We start from the raw sequence: 23,195 nt of genomic DNA, 5'->3' as shown, positions 1-23,195 counted from the left end.
GGGAATTTCGGTGGCTCTTGGCTCTTTGCTTGGTGTTTTGCTATGTGAGGTCTTGGTTGGATTTTCGATTCAGGTTATACTAGATGTTGTCTTATCTCCTATAGATCAACGTTTGTTTCTCTGTCGCTCTCACTTGTTGGGGTTCTAAATACTAAATGTTGTGTTCAGTTTTGTTCTTCAACTTCCTGATTTTTGCTCCGCTTGCTTGACTTCATTGTATGTAATAACTAAAACCCATTACTAGTTAAGCTTCTTTCTGCAGAGTAAATGCATCTGTTTCTTGCAAAGTATTTAACTGAAAATTCATGCCCTGCTTTTTTCTTAAAATATGGCCAAGTTATCTGGTTGCCCAAAGTGGTTGTAAGTTGAGGATAGAGGGAAATTGAGAGTATAGGAGTGGAAAATAAACAAAGAAATCAACTTGTCTCGACCTGTCCTTTATTTGTTTGTTTGTGTTGTATGGGGAATTAAGCTATAGGAGAGTGGGATGAGATTGCCTCTTTTTGGATTTAATTGGAATCCGAGACCCATAGGATTTCTATGGTTACAATGTGTGAGTACATTATATGAAACCACTCATGCATTAACTTTGAGTCTATTAAAGTTTATAAATTTCTATGGTTGCTATGGAGTGGTTTGCTGGGGTGTTTAAGTAGCTTTTGAGTCTTTTCTGCTTGGTTGCTGAGGTTTCTTTTGCTCTGTTTCTGCTTTTTGGTTAGTTAGTTTGTAAGCTTTTGGTTAAGTTTGTTCATAGTATTGATAATCTAGTGTTTTGATTGATTGTGACTAATTGAGATGGAATAATTTTGGCTATCCAACAATACTGAAAGTCTTTTGTGTGCCTAGATTAAAGGAAATATCAAGCTACAGTTTCCTTTGTTTGTTAAAGTTGAAAATCGTCATAATTATAGGACATACATTTTTTTAGTTGGATCTAAAAAATACATCAAAAGACTTTTCTAGTATCAAGCACTGCTTATTGCACTTGGTTGTTGAACTTCTATCATTTTTCCACATATCATATTATTGCATTGCTTATTGCACCATGTAAGACTTAAATTTTTTGGAATTTATTAATCATTTGTCACAGAGAAACAATGCATATATGATTTATTACTTATTGCTTATTTTTATGTTGTTTGTAGATGGATGAAACAATTCTTTCGACAGTTACGACCACAGTCGCATCTGTTATTGCTGTTGGGCTTGTAATCTTAAAAGATATTAGATCTAGGAGAGTATTACGTAGGGAACCTCATGTTAATCGTTAGTATGAAAGAGGGATTTATATGGATAATATTCTTTATGAAAGCAGACAAGATTGTATTGACCAAATAAGAATGAGTCATATATCGTTCTTTGAATTATGTAAAATTATTTCTGAGAACAACCTTATACGTGAGACCATTCACATGTCTATTAAGGAACAAGTGTTGATATTTTTACACATTATTGGACATAATGTGAGGTTTCGAGTGGTTGGTGGAAGGTTCTATAGATCGATTAGGTCTATTCATCGATGTTTTAAGGTTGTACTTGGAGTCTTGACGCTATATAAACATTTAATTAAACAACCTGATAACTCCACTTCTCTGGAAATAAGGAATAGCCGAAAGTTTTACCCATACTTTAAGGTAAGTTTTAAAATTTGATTTTTTTTTTTTTCTTAAAAAAAAATTCAAGTAATTTATCAAATTAACGTAACTTGTATTGGTCTTCATTAAGATTGTGTTGGAGCAATAGATGAAACTCATATTCGGGCATCTGTTCCAGTTGCCCTTTCATATATATCAATCTTCCTAGATGTGGAATATTTGTAATATTGATGTATGGACATTTTTAGATACAGTACTTTCAAAGTACTTTATCTATTTTTTTTCTGAAAAAAATAAAAAATTCAAAAATATTCTCAGAGAGGTTGATTGTTTTTGTCAAATTTTAACAATCAAACATAAATTATTTTATATTAATATTTTTATATTTTGAATAAAAATTATATTTTATAGGTTGAAATAAAATATTTTAAAAAAAATTAAAAAATTGATTTTCAGTACAGTTGAATAGCTTATATAAAAATTAATAGTTTTTTTATATTAATAGTTTTTTAAAAATTAAAAAAATTAAAAATTGTTATTGAAAATATTTTTAAAAAAAATTGATTTTCTGTGCGCGCAGTAAACACTGTAAAATGTTTTCAGTGAAAAACATTCTCAGAAAAAATGACTTCTTTAAAAATATTTTTCGACAAAAATTATTTTACGTCAAAGTAAATAGATTCTTAGTATAAAATAAAAAGTAATATTATAAATTTTGTTTTCTAATTTTAATATTAAGATAATATTACTTATCATTTTAGACAGAGAAATGCTTCTATGCATTCTCCTATCATTCTACTTACCATCTCTGTCTCTACGTGGCATATGACACGTCTTTTTTTTTTAAAAAAAAAAAAACAAAATCGAATTGCTCACATATCCGGCGGGGGGAAAAAATTTAGCTCCAAATTTGACCCAAATTTGAACCTCACCCTCACGCAGTGTTTCCCCTCACCCTTTCTCTCTCCGGCAACTGACGCTCTCTCTCTCTGTCTCCGTCAATCGACTCTCTCTCTCTCTCTCCGGCAACCCCACGCTCTCTCTCTCTCTCTCTCTCTCTTTTTGGCCGAAACCCACAACGCTCTCTATTTGTCTCTGACCGAATCCACGTTCTCTGTCTCTCTCTCTCCGGCCACTGCTCCGGCTCAAACGTTTGGGCATTTCGGATTTTTGGCGTTTGGGCGTGAACGGAACGGCTCACATTTCAGGTAATGAGATATTATAAGTGATTTAGAAATTCACTTTATATCGATCTAGAAATTCACTTTATATCTGTTTCTCATCAAGCCGAAGGACAATGGTTACATGCCCTTTGATCTAAATGCTTTGTGTAACTGATGTACGATTTGAGTTGGGCCGAACCCCACGCTCTCTCTCTCTTTCTCTGGCCGAACCCGCTCTCCCTCTCTCTCTCTCTCTCTCTCCGGTCACTCCTCCGACTCAGACGGCGGCAAACCCAGCTGCTCGCCTACAACCCATTTCAGGAAATCCAATTTCATCCAAAATTGAAATCCCCAAATCTGTCCCTCCATCTCCATCTTCCCTCTCCCCCACTCACGCACAGCCAACCACGAGCAGCAACGTCGACCACCAGGACAGAACTCCATCTCCGGCGACGAGCATCCACGTGATTCTGTTGAGCAACCCACGCTATGCTGTCAAGCAACCCATCTCCGGCGACGAGCAGCTGGGTTTGCCCCCATCTGAGCCGGAGCAGTGGCCGGAGAGAGAGAGCGTGGGTTCGGCCGTAGACTGAGAGAGAGAGAGTGGGGTTCGGCCGGAGACAGAGAGAGAGCGTCGTGGGTTTCGGCCGAAAAGAGAGAGAGAGAGAGAGAGCGTGGGGTTGCCGGAGACAGAGAGAGAGAGCGTCGGCTGCCGGAGAGAGAGAGAGAGAGAAAGGGTGAGGGTGAGGGGAGAGACTTAAATTTTTCTCCAGTTGAATATGTGAGAAATTGATTTTTGCTTTTAAAAAAAAAAAAAAATTAAGACGTGTCATGCCACGCAGGCAGAGATGGTGAGTAGAAGGTTTAGAGAATGCGTCATAGCATATCTCTTTTAGACATCCTTTTCCCTTCCACATATGTGAACGAGAATCGAAGAGCTGCTTACGTCGGAGTTGGAAAAGGCAAGGGAGAAGGACAAGGAGGGACAGGAAATAGGTGGACGTGCTGCCACTTGGCAGCATGCCAGAGACAGAACATGCAATAAAGTCCTACGTAACAACTGAGACAGAACATGCAGAAACGTCTCACAAAGAGGCTTCCGTAGCTGACCAAAATTCCAATGGTTGGCCCCAAGGTTAGCCAAGTCTTTTCACTCATGTTCTTCTCCTCCAAATTTCAAATTCCAAATTCTTTTGTGATTATCAATCTGTCTTAAGTATAGAATCCAGCTTATATTGGGTAAAATAATTGGACATCTTCACTGAAAATTTTGGACTTTTCAAGGTTCAATTTACATGCTTGACAATTTGGGCAAAATAAAAGACATTTTTTTTCAAGAGCAACACATCATTTTTCATGATTGCTCCGAACTTCACGCCAAAATTTACAAACAAAAATGCATCTCGTCAATCCTTCCATATCTTCTGAATTTTGTTGAAATTAAAATATTTTTGAGAAAGTCAACCTACGTTACTATTCAAACTATTACTCAATTAAAAATTGATAATATTCTCAATATGATGAAAATACATTTAATAAAAAAAATTAAAACAACTTTTTTTAAAAAAAAAAAAATCCAGGGTGTAAAAATTAAAAAACTTTCGTTTTTTTAAAAGAACAAAAAAATAATTTTTTTTTTCGAATTTATTAGAATATTTTTATCTTATAGAAAAAAATTTGAAGATTATTTTTGTCTTTTTACTGGCTTTAAAGCGATACTGTTAATTTTTTGGTAGTTTAGGAAGAACATTGTCGAAATTAAAAGTTTAAGGAGAATATTTGTTAATTAAGTGATAGTTGAAATTAAAATTGGTTGATTAATTAATTAAAAGTTTAAGGAGAATATTTGTTAATTAATTAACTTCCACCTTGGTGCAAGTTGAAATTGGTTCCTTCTTAAGCTTCATTTACTTGGTTTTCTTCGTAAAATATTTTTAAGAAAGCCATTTTCCTTGAAAATATTTTTTGTCGAAAATATTTTACGGGGTTTACCTTGCACACGGAAAATATCTTGTTTTTAATATCTTTTTATATATATATTTTTTCCAATAAGGTCCCCGCTGGGACCTGCACGGGACTTTTTTGAGACCCTGCAATGACCTGCCCGGGACCCCACCGAAACTTAACCGGGACTTGTCCGAGACCTCGCTGGGATTTTACCAGGACTTGACCGAGATTTGACCAGGACCCGCTTGGGACTTGCCCGGGACCTGACCGGGACCTGCCCTCGACTTGATCGGGACCCGCCCGGGACTTGACCGGGACCCGCCCAGGATCTGCTCGAGACTTGCCTGGGACCCTCCCGGGACTTACCCGGGACCCCGCCAGGACTTGACCGGAACCCGCCCAGGACTCACCGGGACTTGACCGGGACCTGCCCAGGACTTGCTTGGTACCTCGCCGGGACCTGCCCAAGACTTGACCGGGACTTGACTGGGACCCGACCGGGCAAGTCTCGAGCGGGTCCCGGGCAAGTCCCAGCCAGGTCCTGGGCGGGTCCCGGGCAAGTCTCGGTTAGGTCCCGGGCGGGTTCCGGGCAAGTCTTGGTCAGGTCCCGGGCGAGTCTCGGTCAGGTCCCAAGCGGGTCCCGGGCAAGTCCCGGTTGTAACGCCCCAAGTTTTAGAGGTAGAGTGATTGGGAGCAATTGTAACATATTCATATTTAAACAAAATAAAAATAATTCTCCTAATATAAGATCATAACGTCACCAAAGTACTATAATTTTTCATTTATAAAATCACAAATACATAATGTGCTAGTATTCAATAATCTTATAAGCAATTAAATTACACCGTCTATGCTTAGCCCAAGCCGTCTATAGATTGGAGTCCCAGACACTTCTACTGCTACTGCTCCTACTAGACCATAAAGCAGCGATAGGATTTTTTTTTAACAACTAAAAGGCCCACTAGTACCCATGTTTTCAATATTACGATATATATATATAGAGCAATCTGAAAAAGATATATAGGGAGAAGGGATGAGTTCGACAACTCAGTAAGTAGCCACAAAACCAAGATGCTATAAAACATGCTATACAAATTTCTATGTCAGAATCTCAATTATGCACAATAACAATTTAGGCAGAATAATATAATTAACAAAATAAGCATGATAGTTGCAAAATGAGTAATTGACAATTAATACAAGAATCGCAAGTAAGTTATGAGATATGCAAACACTTCATTTTGCTTTTCTTTTAAAATTATTGTTTTACCCTTTGACCCGACGCCACAATTTTACCATGAGCAGCGCACGTTGGCGTGTCCCTAAGGACCTATATGCTCATCCTGTCGTCACAGGGGAGAGCTACCAGGTTGGGAACTTCCCTAGGTGAAGGCCACCTGGCCGGTAGCACACACCTTCTCGTAACCATCCTTCGGTGTGCTTGCCATGCTACCCTATATGGTACTGATCGTCACTGTAATCGTGTCTCGGGTTAAACATTTTTAATCATGAATGCACATATAACATTTCATATGATTTGTAAACTCATATGTAATTGTATACTGTGCCATGAATGCACATATAACATTTCATATGATCTGTAAACTTATCTGTAACTGTATACTATGCCATGAATGCACATATAACATTTTATATGATCGGTAAACTCATCCGTGCCATGAACTTTGAGAACTCTTTTCATTCATAATTTCAGTCATGCATAAATCATGAAATAGGGTAACTGTATCACTTGAAATTCTAAAACAATGACATATGAATAAATAAAACTTGTCATTAAAATATGGAAGGAAGTGCAATTGAAAATCATGTAAGTGGATTCTTTATAAAATCCCCAACATTTTTCTAAAAGACTTATAATAAAATCTGTTGGGGTTTTTGGTGTTGTGTCCCCTTACCTGACATTGCATACCCTTATTTTGAATCCGCATCTAAGTCACAATTCCTACAACGGAGGTAAGAGTACCTTAGTCATCAATTCGTTTTCAAGTCTCAATCATGCATTACTTTAGTTGTTAAGGATCTTAACTCTAATTTCTATCCCACCATCGTCTATCCTTAACCAAAAACATTATAGTGACATCAAACCCCACCATGCTTGATTTATATACTTCCCATAAAATTCTAATAATCAACTCAACTGTTATAATATTCTTATTACTATAGAATCATCAAGAAGTTTATCTAGCCATACTATTAATCTCCTCCTAAGCCATTTAATTTAGCAACTTACTCCCAATATCAAAAGGTTAGAAACATTTACAAAAATCACTCTAATTATCACAAGACGTATTAGCATCTAAACCCAATAAGCATCAACTTCCATGGATCCCATAACAAATCATGATCAATCAACACTCTAAATATAATTAACTTCTACAAATAGCAATTCAAGTGTTCATACACTAAAAGCCCCAATTTAATTCCGACTACAAAATTAGGGTTTAGTTCATACTAAAAATACCATAAAAGATATGAAAATATTACCTTGGAGAGTTCTCATTTTTTTTTTTTCTTTTCTTTTCTTCATCCTCCTCTTTCTTTCTCTTCTTTCTTTTCTTCTTCTCTCTTTTCTTTCTTTTCTTCTCTTTTCCCTTCTCTCTTTTCTTCTTCCGGTTCTCTCACTCGTCTCACGCTCACTTGAGCTGTGAGCAAATGGGGAAAATTTCTCCCCTTTATAAGATGAAGAGCTGGCCGTATGTGGGACATTTGTCCCACATACACTCTAGCCACCTGCTGAACCAGTACAAGTGTCAAGTAAGCTTGACACATTAGCTGCCCAGGTGTTCACCGAGAAAGCTGTGGGAGCATGCTGTATGCCATCTGTAAATTTAGGTGTCAACCAAGCAGCTTAAACTTGGTCCCCAAGCAACTTCTCATACAATGCCATGTGTCAACTTGAGCTTGGTGACTTGTCAAGTTTTAAAATCCTCATGCATTTACGTTAGAACATGGTCATAAAAATCTACAATTAATCCTCAATGAACCTAAACCTTTTGACTACCACATACCCAAAAATCGTGGCTTAAGGACATCAGTAACCCATCCAATTAATTTTCCAAATTGCAGGTATTTCAACTACTCGACAGCTTGACCTATTAAACTTGGAAAAATCATAACTCTTTCAATTTAACTCCAAATAACACAAACTTTGGCTTGAAATTTTCCTCATTCAAAGATGCACAACATATCCAAAAATCATATTAACCCATAACTGTTTGGTACCTCAAAAGTCCCACGGAATTCGGTGCCTTTGTTTGACTGAAATTCCTGTTTTGACACTTGCATCTTCTAAAAATCATAACTCCTTCTACAAGCATCCAAAAATCATGAAACCACTTTTAAAATCTTCATTTCTCATCATTCTATAAGGTATTAAAACAGTTTTATTTAAGGTCACTCAAAGAATTTTCGGCGTCTAAAACAATGTGACTTTTCTTTCAATAACCCACTAAAATTATAACTATCAATTTCCATCATCTTTCACATTAAGTCTATTTACCTAACTCCATATAAATCTTAATAAAATTGCAAATCCTCCTTATCCTTGATAATAAGATCACATTTATTCTAAGTATAAATTTCAGGGTATTACACCGGTCAAGTCCCAGGAGGTTCTCGGTCAGGTCCCGAGCAGGTCCCGGTTAGTTCCCGAGCGTGTCCTGGGCAAGTCCTAGGCGGGTCCCGGGCAAGTCCTAGGCGAGTCCTGGGCAAGTCCCGAGCTAGTCCCGCAGCGGTCCCGTGCAGGTCACAGTCTGGTCCCGGTCAGGTCCCAGGCAAGTCCCGGTTAGGTTCCGGGCAAGTCCCAGGCAAGTCTCGGTCAAGTCCCGGGAGGTTCTTGGTCAGGTCCGGGGCGGGTTCCGAGCGGATCCCAGGCAAGTCGCAGGCGGGTCCTGGCCAAGTCTCAAGCTGGTCCCACCGGGGTCCCGGGTAGGTCTCGGTCAGGTCTCAGGCGGGTCTCGGTCAAGTCTTGGGCAGGTCCCATGCGGGTTCTGGGCAGGTCCCAGGCAGGTCCCGGTCAGGTCTCGGGCGGGTCCCGGTCAAGTCTCGGGCAGGTCCCGTGCGGGTCCTGGGCAGGTCCCGGGAGGGTCCAGATCAGGTCCCAGTCAAGTCCCGGCGCGAGTCCTTGTCAAGTCTCCGGCAGGTCCCAGGTGGGTCTTGGTCAAGTCCTGGGAGGGTCTCGAGCGGGTCCGGGCAAGTCCTGGTGAGGTTCTGGGCAGGTCTTGGGAAGGTTCATCGATTTAAGAATGAGAAGCTTATAGTCGAAAAATAGTTTACGGTTTCCAAACCATTTTCCGAAAATTAAAGAAGAATTTTCGGTCAAAAGTAAAATATTTTCCGTTGACTACTATTTTACGTCGAAGTAAACACCGTAAAATACGAAAATCATTTTCTGGAAACTATTTTATGTCGAAGTAAATGGAGCCTTAGTTGACTGGAAGCTTTCAAGAGGGGAAAACATCTCTATTGAACTTCTTAATTACGATTAAGGATAACGATTTTCATTAGGGTTTTCTCTAAAACTCAAATGCGATTATGATCCCAACAACATTCAGAAAATGATAAGAGGATTGGATCAACCATAAAAGACAAAGGTGCTGTTTCAAAAACAAACGACGTTTGCTTTTGTCATACGTCAAAGTATATCAATTTTGGTCACGCACAACTTTGTTTGAATAAATTAATTTTGTTTTTTTTTTCTCTCTAAAATTACACTTAAAAGTAAAAAAATAATCATTTAAAAAATATAAAACTGAAAAAACTAAGAGAGTCCCTTAGGTCCGGACCATCATTTGCAAAATGGTAATTTTGCAACCTCCAATCCCCTTTTGACACATCATCCATTCCATTTTAACAAAATAAGATCAAAACACTAGTTAACACAAACCCAAAACCCACAAGCTACCGAATCCAATCGCCAGAGACCCAGCCACCACCGAATCCAATCACCGGAGACCCAGCCACCCAGGCACTGTGGGTCTGGCCGTAACCCACGGCTGGGTCACGGCCAGACCCAGCCATGGGTTTGCCGTGACCCACGGTCACCTTCTTCGGCCACTTTCTTGTCGGGCCCAGCCACCCACGGTCACCTTCTCCAACCACTTTCTTGTCGAATCCAAGCACAAAATTCGTTTTTAACGCATCAAAATCCGTTTCTAATACCTAAAAACTCAATTATAATGCCTAAAAACTCGATTCTAATGCCTCAAAATTCGTTTTTGGATTCAAAACTAAAAGTTAGAGTTTGAAGGTTAACACTTTAGGATTTTATCACCCTAAAGGGATCCGAGATCCACCAAAGAGGATGACCGTGGGTCACACCATACCCATAGTTGGATTTGGTGGCCATACCCATGGCTGGATTTGGTGTAACCTAGTGGGTCTGTTACATGAATACGTAATGGGGATAGAATTTAGGTTATAAGGGAACCTAAACCTTTTAGATTTTGAAAAAATCTAAAACCCTTTTTCAAACACAAGGTTTGAGATTAATTTTCTAATTAATTCTTTATTGATTGAAGGTATTTAAATAAGGATACATTGGAAAGATAAAGATATAAATGATATTGCTAACTGATGGATAACAATTGAAACTAGCTAAGTCTCCTTAAGTAATTAAACTACTATTACTCTAAAATATTTATTAAACTACTCTACTCCAAGATAAGATAAAGACATGATAACTTCAAATACTTCAAGAGCTTCATAAGATTCATGTTTGCAAGTAGTCTCTCTGTTGTAGAATTCTACTCTCATAACAGGGTCATGGCCAGACCCATGGCTGGGGTGGCTGGGTCTCTCATTTCTCTCTTTGTTAAATCCTTCAATCTGGTGTATTTGTTCGTAGGGTATTTTTGTGCAATTTTTTAACTTTATCTGATATGTCAAACTATTATGGAGGCTGTAAGGATGGACCAGATTCAAGGTTTAATCAAAAACTAAAAGCGGTAGCCACCATGGGGACCTAACGCTGATTAGGACTCATGGGATTCGGCCATGTTACTGCTGGGACTATATATTATTTTAATTTAAAATTTAATATGATTGAATGAATATATATAAATTTGTTTACAAATTTCGTAAGAGCTAAACACCTAAAGCTATTTTTTAATAAAATATTTTTCATTGAAAACAAATGGAACCTTAATCCTTTAATATTTTTTCAAATGGTTATTTTTTAATTTTTTTTATTAATTTTAAAGATGTTTTAGAAAAAATGTATACAAAAATATCTAATTTGAAAGCTTAAATAAAAAAATGTGATGAAAATTTAAATATATTTTTCCCAAAAAAAAGGTAAAATTAGAGACGCTGACGTCACATATGAGAATTGACCAGTGTCACAGTAGGCGGCCTGGCAGTCGAAATCAGAACGAAGGCGTCACAAAGACCACACGCCAACGGTTCAAGTATCTCCTCCATACCAATTCCACAGCTTTCTCTTCTGTTTGACTGGGGCAACTGAGAGGCGCCATGGATGCCAAGCAAAAGCGTCTAAGGCCGAAACTCGACCGCCGAAACGCCATCAAGAATATTGAGTACAACCCGCCGCCCTCTTCCTTAACCACTTCCCCTTTCGACGGCGACCATTCTTCGCCGCCCCCGGGTCTCCGGAGTCGCTCCCTCGAGCTGTTCCCGTTCTCCGAGAACCAAACCAGCTTCCGGGTGAAAGGAGTGGAAGGAGAATTCGACCTCATTTGCCGCTCCTTGGGGCTTTCTGGGCCCGAAGACTTCGCCATACCCACCGCTGCCTGGGAGGCCCACACGGCCCGCTCTTCCTCCGACATCTCCTTCCGTTCTCGCCGCGGAAACCACTCTTCTTCGGCTAAACCGGAGCCCCACAACGAATTTTCGGCCGAATTTCAAGCTAGGGTTGGCCTTGGTGCTGGCGACTCCAAGCAAAATCGTTCCAATTTAGCTGAGCTCGAGAGCAGTAGAATAAGGGCTAGCTTGGATTCTGTCACGGTGGGGCCCAGTGGAGGAATTAAGGGTGCCCGGCCGCCGGTGATGCTGCGGCCTTTGGTGGATAATATATTGAAATCATTTGCTGCTCCTCAAAGCGATACCGCTTCGAATGAGGAAGTTAGTGGAGGAATTAGCGAGGGGGAAGATTCAGAGGAGGGGGCGAGGTTGGGCGAGACGGACTGCCGTTTGGAATCTTCTTCGTCTGGATCGAACTATAACGATAATGGTGGTCATGATATTGTCGTTCGCACGTCTAGCGTGATTTCGGTGAGTAGTAGTTCGCCGAGCGGGAAATTCAGACGCAGCATTACGTCGTGGCAAAAGGGTGAGCTTCTGGGAAGTGGGTCTTTCGGAACCGTGTATGAGGGCTTCACTGAGTAAGCCATGAAATTTCGTACCATATCTTTTACTTCTTTTTGTCCTAGTTCTTGTGCTGGTATTAAATTATTTAATGAGGGTTTTCGCTGAGACTTGAGAGTGTATCGGAAATTGGATTGCAACGTGGGTGAAGCGGAATGTGGCTAGCTGTTAGATAATTTCAATATATTTACCATTCATACTAACCCATTACCTGGTAAAATGCAATGATAGACTCAAGAAAGCATGCCAAAATTTAGGCCGAGGTTGGTGTACGCCTGGTGAACGGTTGTTAGAGTGATTTGTTACAACTTGATTGGTTTCAGGTTGAGCTAAATAGTCCTGGGGCTAACTGGCTAAGATTGCGGTGGGTGTTATAAGCTCACTTGTAAAGGGTAGGATTGATTGTGGGGATCATATGTTAGGAATAAAATCTAAGGATATGTGGATTTGTAGTGGGTTATGTTTAGTTGTTTGGAAGGAATTTTCCTAAGAGGGCCCTTTTAATCTGCTTAAGTGCAGTCAAAGTTAGAATACGACTGAGATAATGAGATCCAGAAGAAAAAACTTATGAATTTTGGATGGCCCTCTAGCTTCTTCTTCTTCTTCTTTTTTTTTTTTTTTTTGGATAAGTATGGTCTCTTGCTTCTTTAACATAGAATATCTCGTAAGGGTTTGTGTATGTGTGTTTATTTTATTTTTTTATGGGCAAGATTAGTTTCGTTATCTAAATAACAACAAGATACATAGAGGGGTGGGGGACCCAAACAAATTCCCCAGTACAGTTGATACTTGATTCAGTCCAATAGCTTTTTGGTCCACTGATCAAGAAACAGGCCACCAAAAAAGCGGTTTTGTAGCCAACCAAAAGATTGGTTGCTGATAGGCAAACCTGCTGTGACAAAGGGGTCTTGGTTGCCACAGTGGGAGGATTGCATTGAGATCAATTGAGATAGAGTCATAGCATAGGAACTTCACTCTGATCTCTGGGAAAGGAGGTGCCTGGCAGTTAGTGATTAGGAGACATCTCATATTTGCAAACTCCTTAGCAAAAAGGAGCACCAGCAGCTCGGAAGAGAGGGGAAACAATACAAAAGCCTCATATTTGCCTCTCGGAAGGGGAGAAACATGAAGAAGATGGCACATGGACCCACTTGTGATTGTGGTGGTGCATGGGACACGTGCGGTTGGGGGAGGGATGTGGGGGTGGGGGTGGGGGTGAGGCTGATGAGGGCGGGGGAGGGGGGTGTGGAAGGAGGGGGTGGACATAAAGCGGTAGATCTACTGCTTAGAAATCATAAATCTGCCACCCTACGCGGTGTGTGAGGCGCATACATGAGGAAGCAAAAGAGGGATACATGGAGAAGAGGTTGACAGGAGGAGGGGTGCGTGGGCAGAGGCTGATTTGGGTTACAAAACACAGAAAAGGGAAAGGAAAAAAGAAAAAAGGTGAAAAAAAAGAAAAAAAGAAGGGCTAAGGAGGATAGAATAGGCGGGAGCTCTTCCCTCCTCCCCAAGCACTCAAGAGGGTGGGGGGTTGGGGGGGATGGATCTCAATAGGGAGACAGAGGGTAAAGGCTTGTGTGGCTATATGTTATATAATGATACACAATCTTATATTTTACTATATTGGTCGATCATACTAGGATTTTGTTGTATATATTTGGTGTTACCCTTACTATTTCATTGTTATTTCTATTTCCTTCCTATTTCTACTAACTGTAATGGTGCTTGAAAAGATACTTTGGCATAGTTTCAACTGGACTTTAGATGAACTGTTTACTGGGTTTCACAGCATCCCCTGCTGACAACATTATGATTCTTGTGGGTGATCTGATTGATGTTCCAAGAAAAGTAATCAGGGGTGGAGTTGAGTTGTTGTAGGGTATGGGATTAGGTGCTGTCCAAGTAGCTACACCCCAAAATCATAAGTACTTGAACATTATTATGCCAAATTCTTGAAAGACATTTTTTTTATAAGTAATAATCTAATCTCATTAAAAGCGTAAGGCGCCCCTTAGTACACTAGAGGTATACAAAAGGAAACACCTAACTAGAAAGGGAAAAGCGAACAAGGAAGTTATCAAAACTAATTGACAGAGGGGATACATATTTTTCTTTTCAAGAAAAATATGACCCCCCATCTAAGGAATTTCCTAGAGTAGAATCAGTAGATAACCCAAAATTTTCTAGTGCTTGGCATTTTGTCTTGTTATTTTTCCTTTGCCTCTTTTGCAAAGAAATTTCTTCTCTTCTCTGTTCCAAACATTCCTTTCTATTAAACAGAACTTGTTTACTACAGAAAATGATAAACTGCATCACTTTTTTGAGGTTGTATAGCCAACTTCCAAAATTAAAAAAGATGGGCAAAGAGGTTGAAAATAGATCCAACTATAGTTGTTCTAATTGAGCGTTGTTAACATGCTATCTTTTTAGCTTTTCCATCTCCTCTCTTTCTCTCTCTCATGCCTTTGATTTTTTGTAGAGATGGGTTCTTTTTTGCTGTTAAGGAGGTTTCGTTGCTGGATCAAGGAAGCCAGGGCAAGCAGAGTATTTTACAACTTGAGCAGGTGAAAAAGAGTTGCTCTTTCTCTAATAGTCATCACTTGTTGTTTATTATTCCTCATTTTATTTTCCACAAATGACAGCTAAATTCAATTCAATACTTTAATTTGCGCCCCAAGCTATTGCTTTTTCATATTGAGATTCCTTTTCCTAATACCCTTCTTATTTGTTTTAGGAGATTTCTCTCTTAAGTCAATTTGAACATGAGAATATAGTTCGGTATTTTGGCACAGACAAGGTATGCTTCTTACTTCTGACTTAGGATTTAATCGTTTGTTCCTACAATGTGCAATCATGGAAATAGAATCATAATTTTGTTCTTGTAATGCATATTCTTGACTGCTGCATTTCCTGAATGAAAACCTCTTTATATTGTTGTTATGCAATCCTTTTTTCCTTTGGGCAATGAATTGCTGCCTCTGAGGTAGATCTAGTATATATTTTCTTCTGAAAGCCTGATGGATTATTTGTTGAAAACTTACTCGTGATCAAATTGTTCTATCATTGAGATCCTGTACCATTGTTTATTTGTTGAAAACTTTACTCGTGATCAAATTGTTCTATCATTGAGATCCTGTATCGTTGTTCTCTTTGTGAGGTAGATCAAATTGTTCTTTGGGAGTTATGTCCTAACAGGACAACCATGGAAGTTGGACATTCTGCAAATTTGAGGGGATCTGTTGCAATTCTTCTTCATTTTTTTTTTTCGTGTTCAAGTATTTTGAGATGTAAGACTTAGCTTATGGGGGCTTAGTGTTTCTGCATTTTATATTCTGTGTAGATTATATAATCTGCTGATAATTTCTATGGGGGTACCACTTTTAAGTGATCATGTGGCTTGATGATTTTATTCATTTACTTGCTTTGGGTAATGTAGTCAATATATTTTTGGGGAAATTACACTTACCTCCTTTCGGTCTACCACCTAATTTGCAATGTCCTCCCAAAACTTTAAAAGTTTTAATGTCTCCCAAACTACAAATCCCTTTCACTTAGCCGGCATTGTTAGGGTTTTATGTGAATTTGAACGGCAAATGCATTATGTGACAAACACATAACATAAAATGTCCATTATATCCCTATGAGATGTGTGAAAATACAATTATGCTGTTAGATTAACTTTTGGGAAAACTTCACTTAACCTCTCTAAACTTTCATCACTTTTGCAATCACCCTCCTAAAATTCAAAAACTCTTAATTTAGTGTGTCTAACTTTAAAAAGTTTGCAATGTCACCCATAATGCCGCGAATCCTCTTAAAAGAGAGGGGTTCCTTTTTTGTAAACAGGTCACTGTGACCTCCTTTGTGAGGAGGCTCCCCTTCTCTCGAAGTTACTAGGCTATTTTGCCGAGTTTTCATAGGTTCGAGATCCACATCTACGAATTGAAAGGTCCGAATGATCAACTTTGCAATTAGTTGTTAGAATCAACATCCATTAGGGTTTTTGGTTAAATCCTAACGGAGGCCTTGTAAATTCCCAAAATATCCATTTTTTTTTTATTTATAAAAAAAAAATTATTTAATGAATGTAATTTTGTAATTTTATAAATTGTACATGCGTATAAAGGTCATTTCACCCATTTGCTGTTTGATTTAACCCCAAACCCTAATGAGAGGGGTGCTATTGCAAACTTTTTAAACTTTAGGAGGTGATTGGAAAAGTGATAGAAGTTTAGGTGGGGTTAAATGAAGTTATCCCTTAATTTCTTTTTTAAGAAAATTCACTTAGCCATTCTATGAGGTGTTCATTCTTATAATTTTTTTCGCATCTATGAACATTCTTTGTCTTACCAAGTGCAGAGGTGTGGTAGCCTCCATGTTGAAACTGGTAATGTGGATTTTAAGTTTGGAAAGAAACCGAAACACCCGTATCTTCAGACTAATTGGCTGCAATATATATAATAATGAATAGATTATTCTCGTCGTGTATAAGGAGGATCATCCATTTGAGTTTCTAAAGGTCACCTCATTTTGGTAACTTAGAAGGATTTCAGCGAAGAGTGCTTATGAATCACGTCCACTTCCTAAAATGCAATAAAACTCGAGTAAGGAACGAAGCCCCATGATTGTAGGCTGTGGATCCCCATGGCTAGGGACCTGTGGCTAGCCATGGGTCTCAGGCCATCGAGCTGTGGACCATGGTGTTTTTCTTCTACTTTATGATGCAGGGGTATTATTGTCATTTTGGGTTGTGCGTATCGAACATGACCCATTTGCTGCCAGATTTAACAAAAAACCCTAACAAAGGGGGTTAAGTGAAAGGGCTAGGTAGTTTGTGGGAGACATTGCAACTTTTTAAAGTTTGGGGGGACATTAGGGAGTAAGTGTAGTTTGGGGACATTAGGGAGTAAGTGTAGTTTCCCCCATATATATATATATATATATATATATATATATATATATATATATATTTGCTGTTTAAATTCTTTTCTGGTTGTAATCCCAAACATACTAAGCTTTTCTTTCTTGCTCATAAAATGGTCGCTTCAGGATAAAAGCAAGCTTTATATCTTCCTCGAGCTTGTAACTAAAGGGTCACTTTCAAGTCTTTATAATAAGTATCGCTTGAGGGATTCTCAAGTCTCTGCTTACACAAGACAGATTTTGAACGGATTGATGTATCTTCATGATCGGAATGTGGTTCACAGGTGATATACATGATACTACTACCAAGTTTTTTGGTTTCATATCTTTCCTTATCATAGTTCTTATATTCCTCAATCTTGAAACCACAAATTTATCATATTGCTAACCGCATATTTGGATTATTAGGATATCAAACTAGAATCAACTATGCTAAGTTATATACTATGGTAGAGTGATTATAATGGCCACATGTTACAATTTGATTGAAGTTTATGGAAAAAGAAAGCATACCAGTCATTAATGTTTATTTTAGAGTTGGACCATGGAAGGAGCACTTGAAAAGTTGCTTTACATAGTTTGAATAGTATGTAGATTGCTTTATGCTAAAACTTGTCTTTTCCTCTTCCAATTTTCAAGGGATATCAAATGTGCTAATATACTGGTGGATGCAATTGGGTCAGTAAAACTTGCAGATTTTGGGTTGGCAAAGGTAGCTTTGTTCAATACAGTAGAATCACTTTTCTACACCCCTTCCCCCCAGCCCATTTCATAAAACTAATGAATGCTTTTCCATGTAATGTTGTATTGTGGTTGTTTTTCTTCTCAGGCAACCAAATTGAATGATGTTAAGTCTTGCAAAGGCAGTCCATTCTGGATGGCCCCTGAGGTCTGCCTCCTTTCTATTGAAATTATATATTTTTTAACGCGTATTAGATAATGCAATAGCCTCCTTTGCATTTGTAAATCAGTTTGCTCGTTAGAGTTTGCCTAAACCAAGTACCTGCTAGTAGTGTTGACCCAGATTATCAATGCTAATAGATTGACATTTTTTTTTTCTTTCTGTTGTTTGGTAAGTGATTAAGCTGTTATAGGAATATAAAATATGATCTTTCTCTTTTTTGTTATATTAGCAATTTATTTATCAATCTGTATGTTAATTTAGGGCAGTGTTTTTCCTTCACTCCTGAAAAACTAAATAAAAACATAAAAATTCTTACATTCAGTTAGAATCTAACCTTGATGGCATCTCCTACTGCAATCATATAAAGTGTAGGATTTGAGTTGGTCCAACTCAATAACTTGGTATACATCATATACATATTTTTTTATAAATTTTTATTTGGTTCCCGTTATTGTTTCTAATTCTATTCTTATCTCTCAAGTTTCCTCTCTTTTATGACTCATCTACCCATTTAGATCACCTTTTTCTTTTGTAAGACTTAGTCTCTCCCACTTATGATAACTCGCTCTCACGCACATTGCCTAATCCTGTTTTGTTTCTTTTGTTTTCATCCACTTCTAAAACTACTATCTCCTACCAAAATATCAAGAACACACTGGTAGTTCACATGCATCACGTGGGGCTACTAGCTTGTGTGTTTGTGCGCATGTGTGTGTTTATACATATCTGTTGACATATCATATATAATACATATGCATATACGTATATGTATTTACATCCCTTTTTTTTTTCATAAATGCTGAAACTGTCATTCAGGCCCCACTGCTGGTTGGGGCTTGCTTGCTTCCTAGCCTGATTCCTGGGCCATCATCTTTGCCCCAAGCTTAGTCAATAATACAGTATGAGTTGTGGGCTAAGTTCAGGCTTGGCCAGAACGGACAGCTGCTTGATGAATCTAAGGATTCTACTCTGGGAATTAAAGAGTTTTAATTAGTTTTCAACAAATTACTGCTTTAAATATGACTCAAACTCAAGACTTGAACCCGACCACTAGACAAAAAAACTCTATTATGATGTAACATGCAATCTTTTTTATATTTGTATATATATTGTATATAAGGATATTAAGTGTATATATGAATACATTTGTTTTTTTTTTTTTTTGATAAGTATATATGAATACATTTGTGTACAAAATATATAATAGAAATCATCTATATAGCTTGTTGGGTTTACACAGCACAATATTACTGAGCCCAATTCACAATCGTATAGGTGCTCTTGATTCTACTTCAACCAACTTAATATAAAAAGAAAGGGAAATAAATGCATGTCAAGAATTTAATTTAATAAATATGACTACAGCATGATTATGTTGTGCACACACTATTTCTGGTAAGTGCCCATAGTGTAATGGCATTTAGTGGCTATTGATAACGTGAGAATTCTGGATGCTACTGGTGATATCCCTAAACATTGAGTGCAACATTACATTCTTAATATACTTGATGAATCAGTGGATATGTTGCACAACCCTAGGAAGTATATGATTTCTGATGCAACTGTTCTTACTTCAATATTTTTTTTTACTTTGCTATTATGTATTTATCAAGAAAAAGCTTGCTACTATATTTGTATTTACAAGCAAGGCTACTTTTGCATTTATATGCTTAGACCCACAATTCGCCAACCATGCTTGTTTATAATAGATGTTCTGGATTGACCAATTACCTGCAATTATAGGTTGTTAATCTAAAGAACCGTGGCTATGGACTTCCAGCCGATATATGGAGCCTTGGATGTACCGTGTTGGAGATGTTAACGTGTCAGCCACCATACTCACACTTGGAAAGCGTACGTATGACATTTGATGTATATTGAACATTATCCATTCATCCCATGGCTTTCATGTTTAGCATGCTCATAAATTAGGATTTTTTTTTTTTAATTGCCTTCTGTATCTGTTAATTTATGTAAGCCAGATAGCGGTCAAGTTGAATTTAAAACCTCATCACGCGCTGAGTTGTTAACTAAGAAGTTGTCATGATAAACTTTCTCCATTTTTTTTGGGCCTCTAAAAAGATAAAAATAAATTTGAAATAATGACACTGTCTAGATGTTAATCTGGTTCATCATCTAGTGACCATTCCTGCATGAGCTTAATATCAAACTTATTGGACAGGAGTATTGATATCCAAAATCAACTTGTTTACATAAAGGTGATCTGAACCTATAAAAATTGGTAGTTACATGTATCACATTGTTCATTAAGAATTACTAGTAGAACATTGATTTCGAATTTGCTAGTGGAAGAAGAACACTGTCTCAAGAGACAATAAAGTAACTCTGCTGAGACCGTTCAAGGCTTGCTTGGGATTTGTATGTGATTTTAATTATTCTAGCTTTCTCCTAATCCATCCATGGCCATATTCATTCTTGTTTACATTTTTAATCCTTTTTTATATTAGTGGGCACGAGAAGACTTGAGATTAGAATGGTTCCAATTTTTTCAGCGCTAGTGGCTGTACACCAATTTTAGACAGGTGTAGTTCCTATAAGAAAGGAGCTTATAAATGTAAAGATAAAGAAAAAGGGAAAAAAACATTAATGGAGTTGTATCGAAAAGAAAGGCTCTATTGGAATCATAGGAATGCTCAATCACATAAAATTATTCATTTCAAATACCATTGTAATCCTAAAGAACTAGTTGAGTTTCTGTAGTGCCATCAGTTTGACTAAAATTTTGGCATATTATAGCCATTTCTGAAGTTGGATCTTAAAAGTTTTGGTATATTATATCTTTTGTAACATGACAGATGCAAGCACTATTTATGATTGGCAAGGGTGAACCTCCTCCAGTTCCTGATTCCTTATCAAGAGACGCCCGAGATTTCATACTCAAATGCATACAAGTTAACCCAAATGATCGGCCTACTGCAGCTCAGCTATTGGACCATCCATTTGTGAGGAGACCCCTTCGAAATTCCTTTGACCTTGTTGTTGGGAACATATATGTGAATCAAACACAGCAATAGTAGTCGAGCTTAGCACTAGTGTTTTAAAAAACACAAAACATCATGATAGAGAACAAGGCATAATCGCATACCTTGATGGTATGTGGCTAGGGTTTTGATGATGAATGGCCAGTGCTTCAAGAGGGTGGGCTCTTATGCACAAGATCTCCGTATACAGGCGTTTTCAACCAAGAATCATAGACTTGGTGACCAAGTTTTTCCCAAGATCCTAGTAGAGTTCGACTACTCTATGGAAAAACTTATTATGCAATTCGGCCAATCCCAATACTGTAAATTATTAGCTTGCAACATAAGGACTATGTATATATGTCGTTTAATGTTAGAACTCACATTTTTATCTTACATTTATTCTATAATGTTGATGTGCCAGTTTTAAAACAAAAAATTAAAGAATTGGTTGAGACTGTTACATCAACATTGTAAGATAGTTGTGGAATAAAAATGTGATTTCTAACATTAATTTATATAAAGATATTTGATTAGGTTTTTAGGGTTGTCAAATTCATTGCCAAAATATATTTGGTTGTAAGGTTTGGTTTAGGGTTAAGTTGGTGAAAAAGTTGATCCAAGTCATGTTTATTAAAGTTTGTGTATATTGTCAATATTGACCTAGTCGAACTAAAATAGTCATATTTTTTTTGAGTTAGAGCTCCGATTGAAGTAAATTTGACGTTGGAGCGTCGACTCAAAATGTCAAAATGCTATATCTGTTTAAACAACTTTATTATTAAATGAAAATGCCACACAAGAAGTTGAGTTTTAGGACACTATTCCTAACACCTGCTGCTTTTGAATAATTTGTGATTACACGCCGGGGTAACTTAGATTAGAAAGGAGATTAATCCTAATTAATATTGATTTTGAAGTTAGAAATGTGTGTGAATCACCACCTTATCTGCACTGCATCCACCAACATGAACAATTGAACTTGTTATATATCCATATTATCCATGAATTGTGGTTGGCTCTTGTGCTTCAAAATGAAATAGTTATTATTGCTTTTGTTGGCTTTTGGCCTTCAGAAGGATCTCTCTGATTGCTTGCTGCACTGCATTTAGTTTTGTGTTTGGTAGGCGCCAAAAGTAGAAAAATGTGGGCACGCCCAAGCGTGTTAGCTGGGAATTGGGATCGTGCAAACAGAATATTCACGATGCATTCCTGCCGATTCCATAAATAAAAGCCAGGGATTTTGTCATTTACTCTACCTCGTAAGTCGTAACTGTAGAGGCAACCTGTTGAATAACAATTGTCAGGGATTAAGTTTTGTATATTATTATTTTTTTTTCTTTTTTCATTAAATGTCTTTTTTGTTACCTCTTTTCTTTTCCTTTTTATTTTTATTGGGAAAAATACATACTCGTTCAAATTATTATTTTATTATTAATGTCCCTCCAAATTACTAATTGTATGACAAAAATACCATTTAAAAAAAATTCTAAAAAAAAAGAAAAATTGAGGGTTGCTTCAAACTATCAAGTTTGTCAACTATCAAAAACTTCTCAATATCCCCAATGACAAAAATACCCTTTATAAAATTAAATTTGTTTTTGAAAAAAATTCTAAAAATAAAAATTTAATCAACTAATTTTTTACAAGTGTTGATCAAAATGTTGATTTTTGCTGCCACATTATCAAATTTTATAACAATTGTATAGCAGTCTAGTAAGAATGCGTTTGACATTTGATTTTATAGAGGAAAAGTACAATTTTAAACCAAATCGTAGAAAATTAATTATTTTGTATTGGGTTTTTATAAAATAGAGATCATAAATAACAATTTCTAATAGATTTTAAATGCAAAAATGCGCCAACAAAAAAATGTTTAAAAAAATGTTTTGGGGAACGGATTTTAAATCAACTACTTTTAAAAAAGTCTTAAACTAGTAATTCAATCAGTTGAGGACTACGCCTCATAAAGCAGATGTTACTAGTTTGAATTTTATTTTCCTCTCCTTACGCGGATGGATAATGCTGAAGAGAACGCACGCCAGCCAAAATTTTTATAAAAATATTAAAAAAAAAATTTTGGCTGACGTGCGTTCTGTGTATCATGACCCATACGGAGATACGTGAAAAAAAAAAATTATTATTCAGAAAAAAATAATAAAAATAAAGATATTAATATATTTGCGTGTTTTCTGGAAAACCAAGCTTACGTTTGCGTGCGGATCAAACAAATACTGATGTAAAAATACAATCAACCATTTTCCAAACAAATCTTCGCAGAAGGGCTTCTAAGTTTCAACTTTTAAGAAGCGAATGAAGTCCGGCGTCGCTCATG

At 37.4% G+C, this 23,195-nt stretch overlaps 1 protein-coding gene and 1 long non-coding RNA gene across 2 annotated transcripts; one reads left to right on the top strand and one right to left on the bottom strand.

The window, feature by feature from the left end:
* Positions 1–5,519: 5,519 nt before the first annotated feature.
* Positions 5,520–7,230, bottom strand: LOC132168014 (uncharacterized). Its single transcript, XR_009438746.2, has 3 exons — positions 7,211–7,230; positions 6,622–6,668; positions 5,520–5,712 (listed from the first exon to the last, which is right to left on the bottom strand). It is a non-coding gene; the product is annotated as an uncharacterized LOC132168014 (long non-coding RNA).
* A 3,861-nt stretch (positions 7,231–11,091) lies between these two features.
* Positions 11,092–21,618, top strand: LOC132181789 (mitogen-activated protein kinase kinase kinase 1). Its single transcript, XM_059595024.2, has 8 exons — positions 11,092–12,066; positions 14,532–14,616; positions 14,787–14,849; positions 17,102–17,259; positions 17,615–17,687; positions 17,805–17,864; positions 19,623–19,733; positions 20,696–21,618. Exons 1-8 carry the CDS (start codon positions 11,198–11,200, stop codon positions 20,912–20,914), a joined length of 1,638 nt encoding a protein of 545 aa, XP_059451007.1. The 5' UTR covers positions 11,092–11,197; the 3' UTR covers positions 20,915–21,618.
* Positions 21,619–23,195: the final 1,577 nt, after the last annotated feature.

This window comes from Corylus avellana, chromosome 2, assembly GCF_965113065.1.
Source record: "Corylus avellana chromosome 2, dhCorAvel1.hap1.2, whole genome shotgun sequence".
NCBI lineage: Eukaryota > Viridiplantae > Streptophyta > Magnoliopsida > Fagales > Betulaceae > Corylus > Corylus avellana.
The sequence above is the reverse complement of the archived record's forward strand: the minus strand, read 5'-3'. Positions and strand labels throughout refer to the sequence as shown.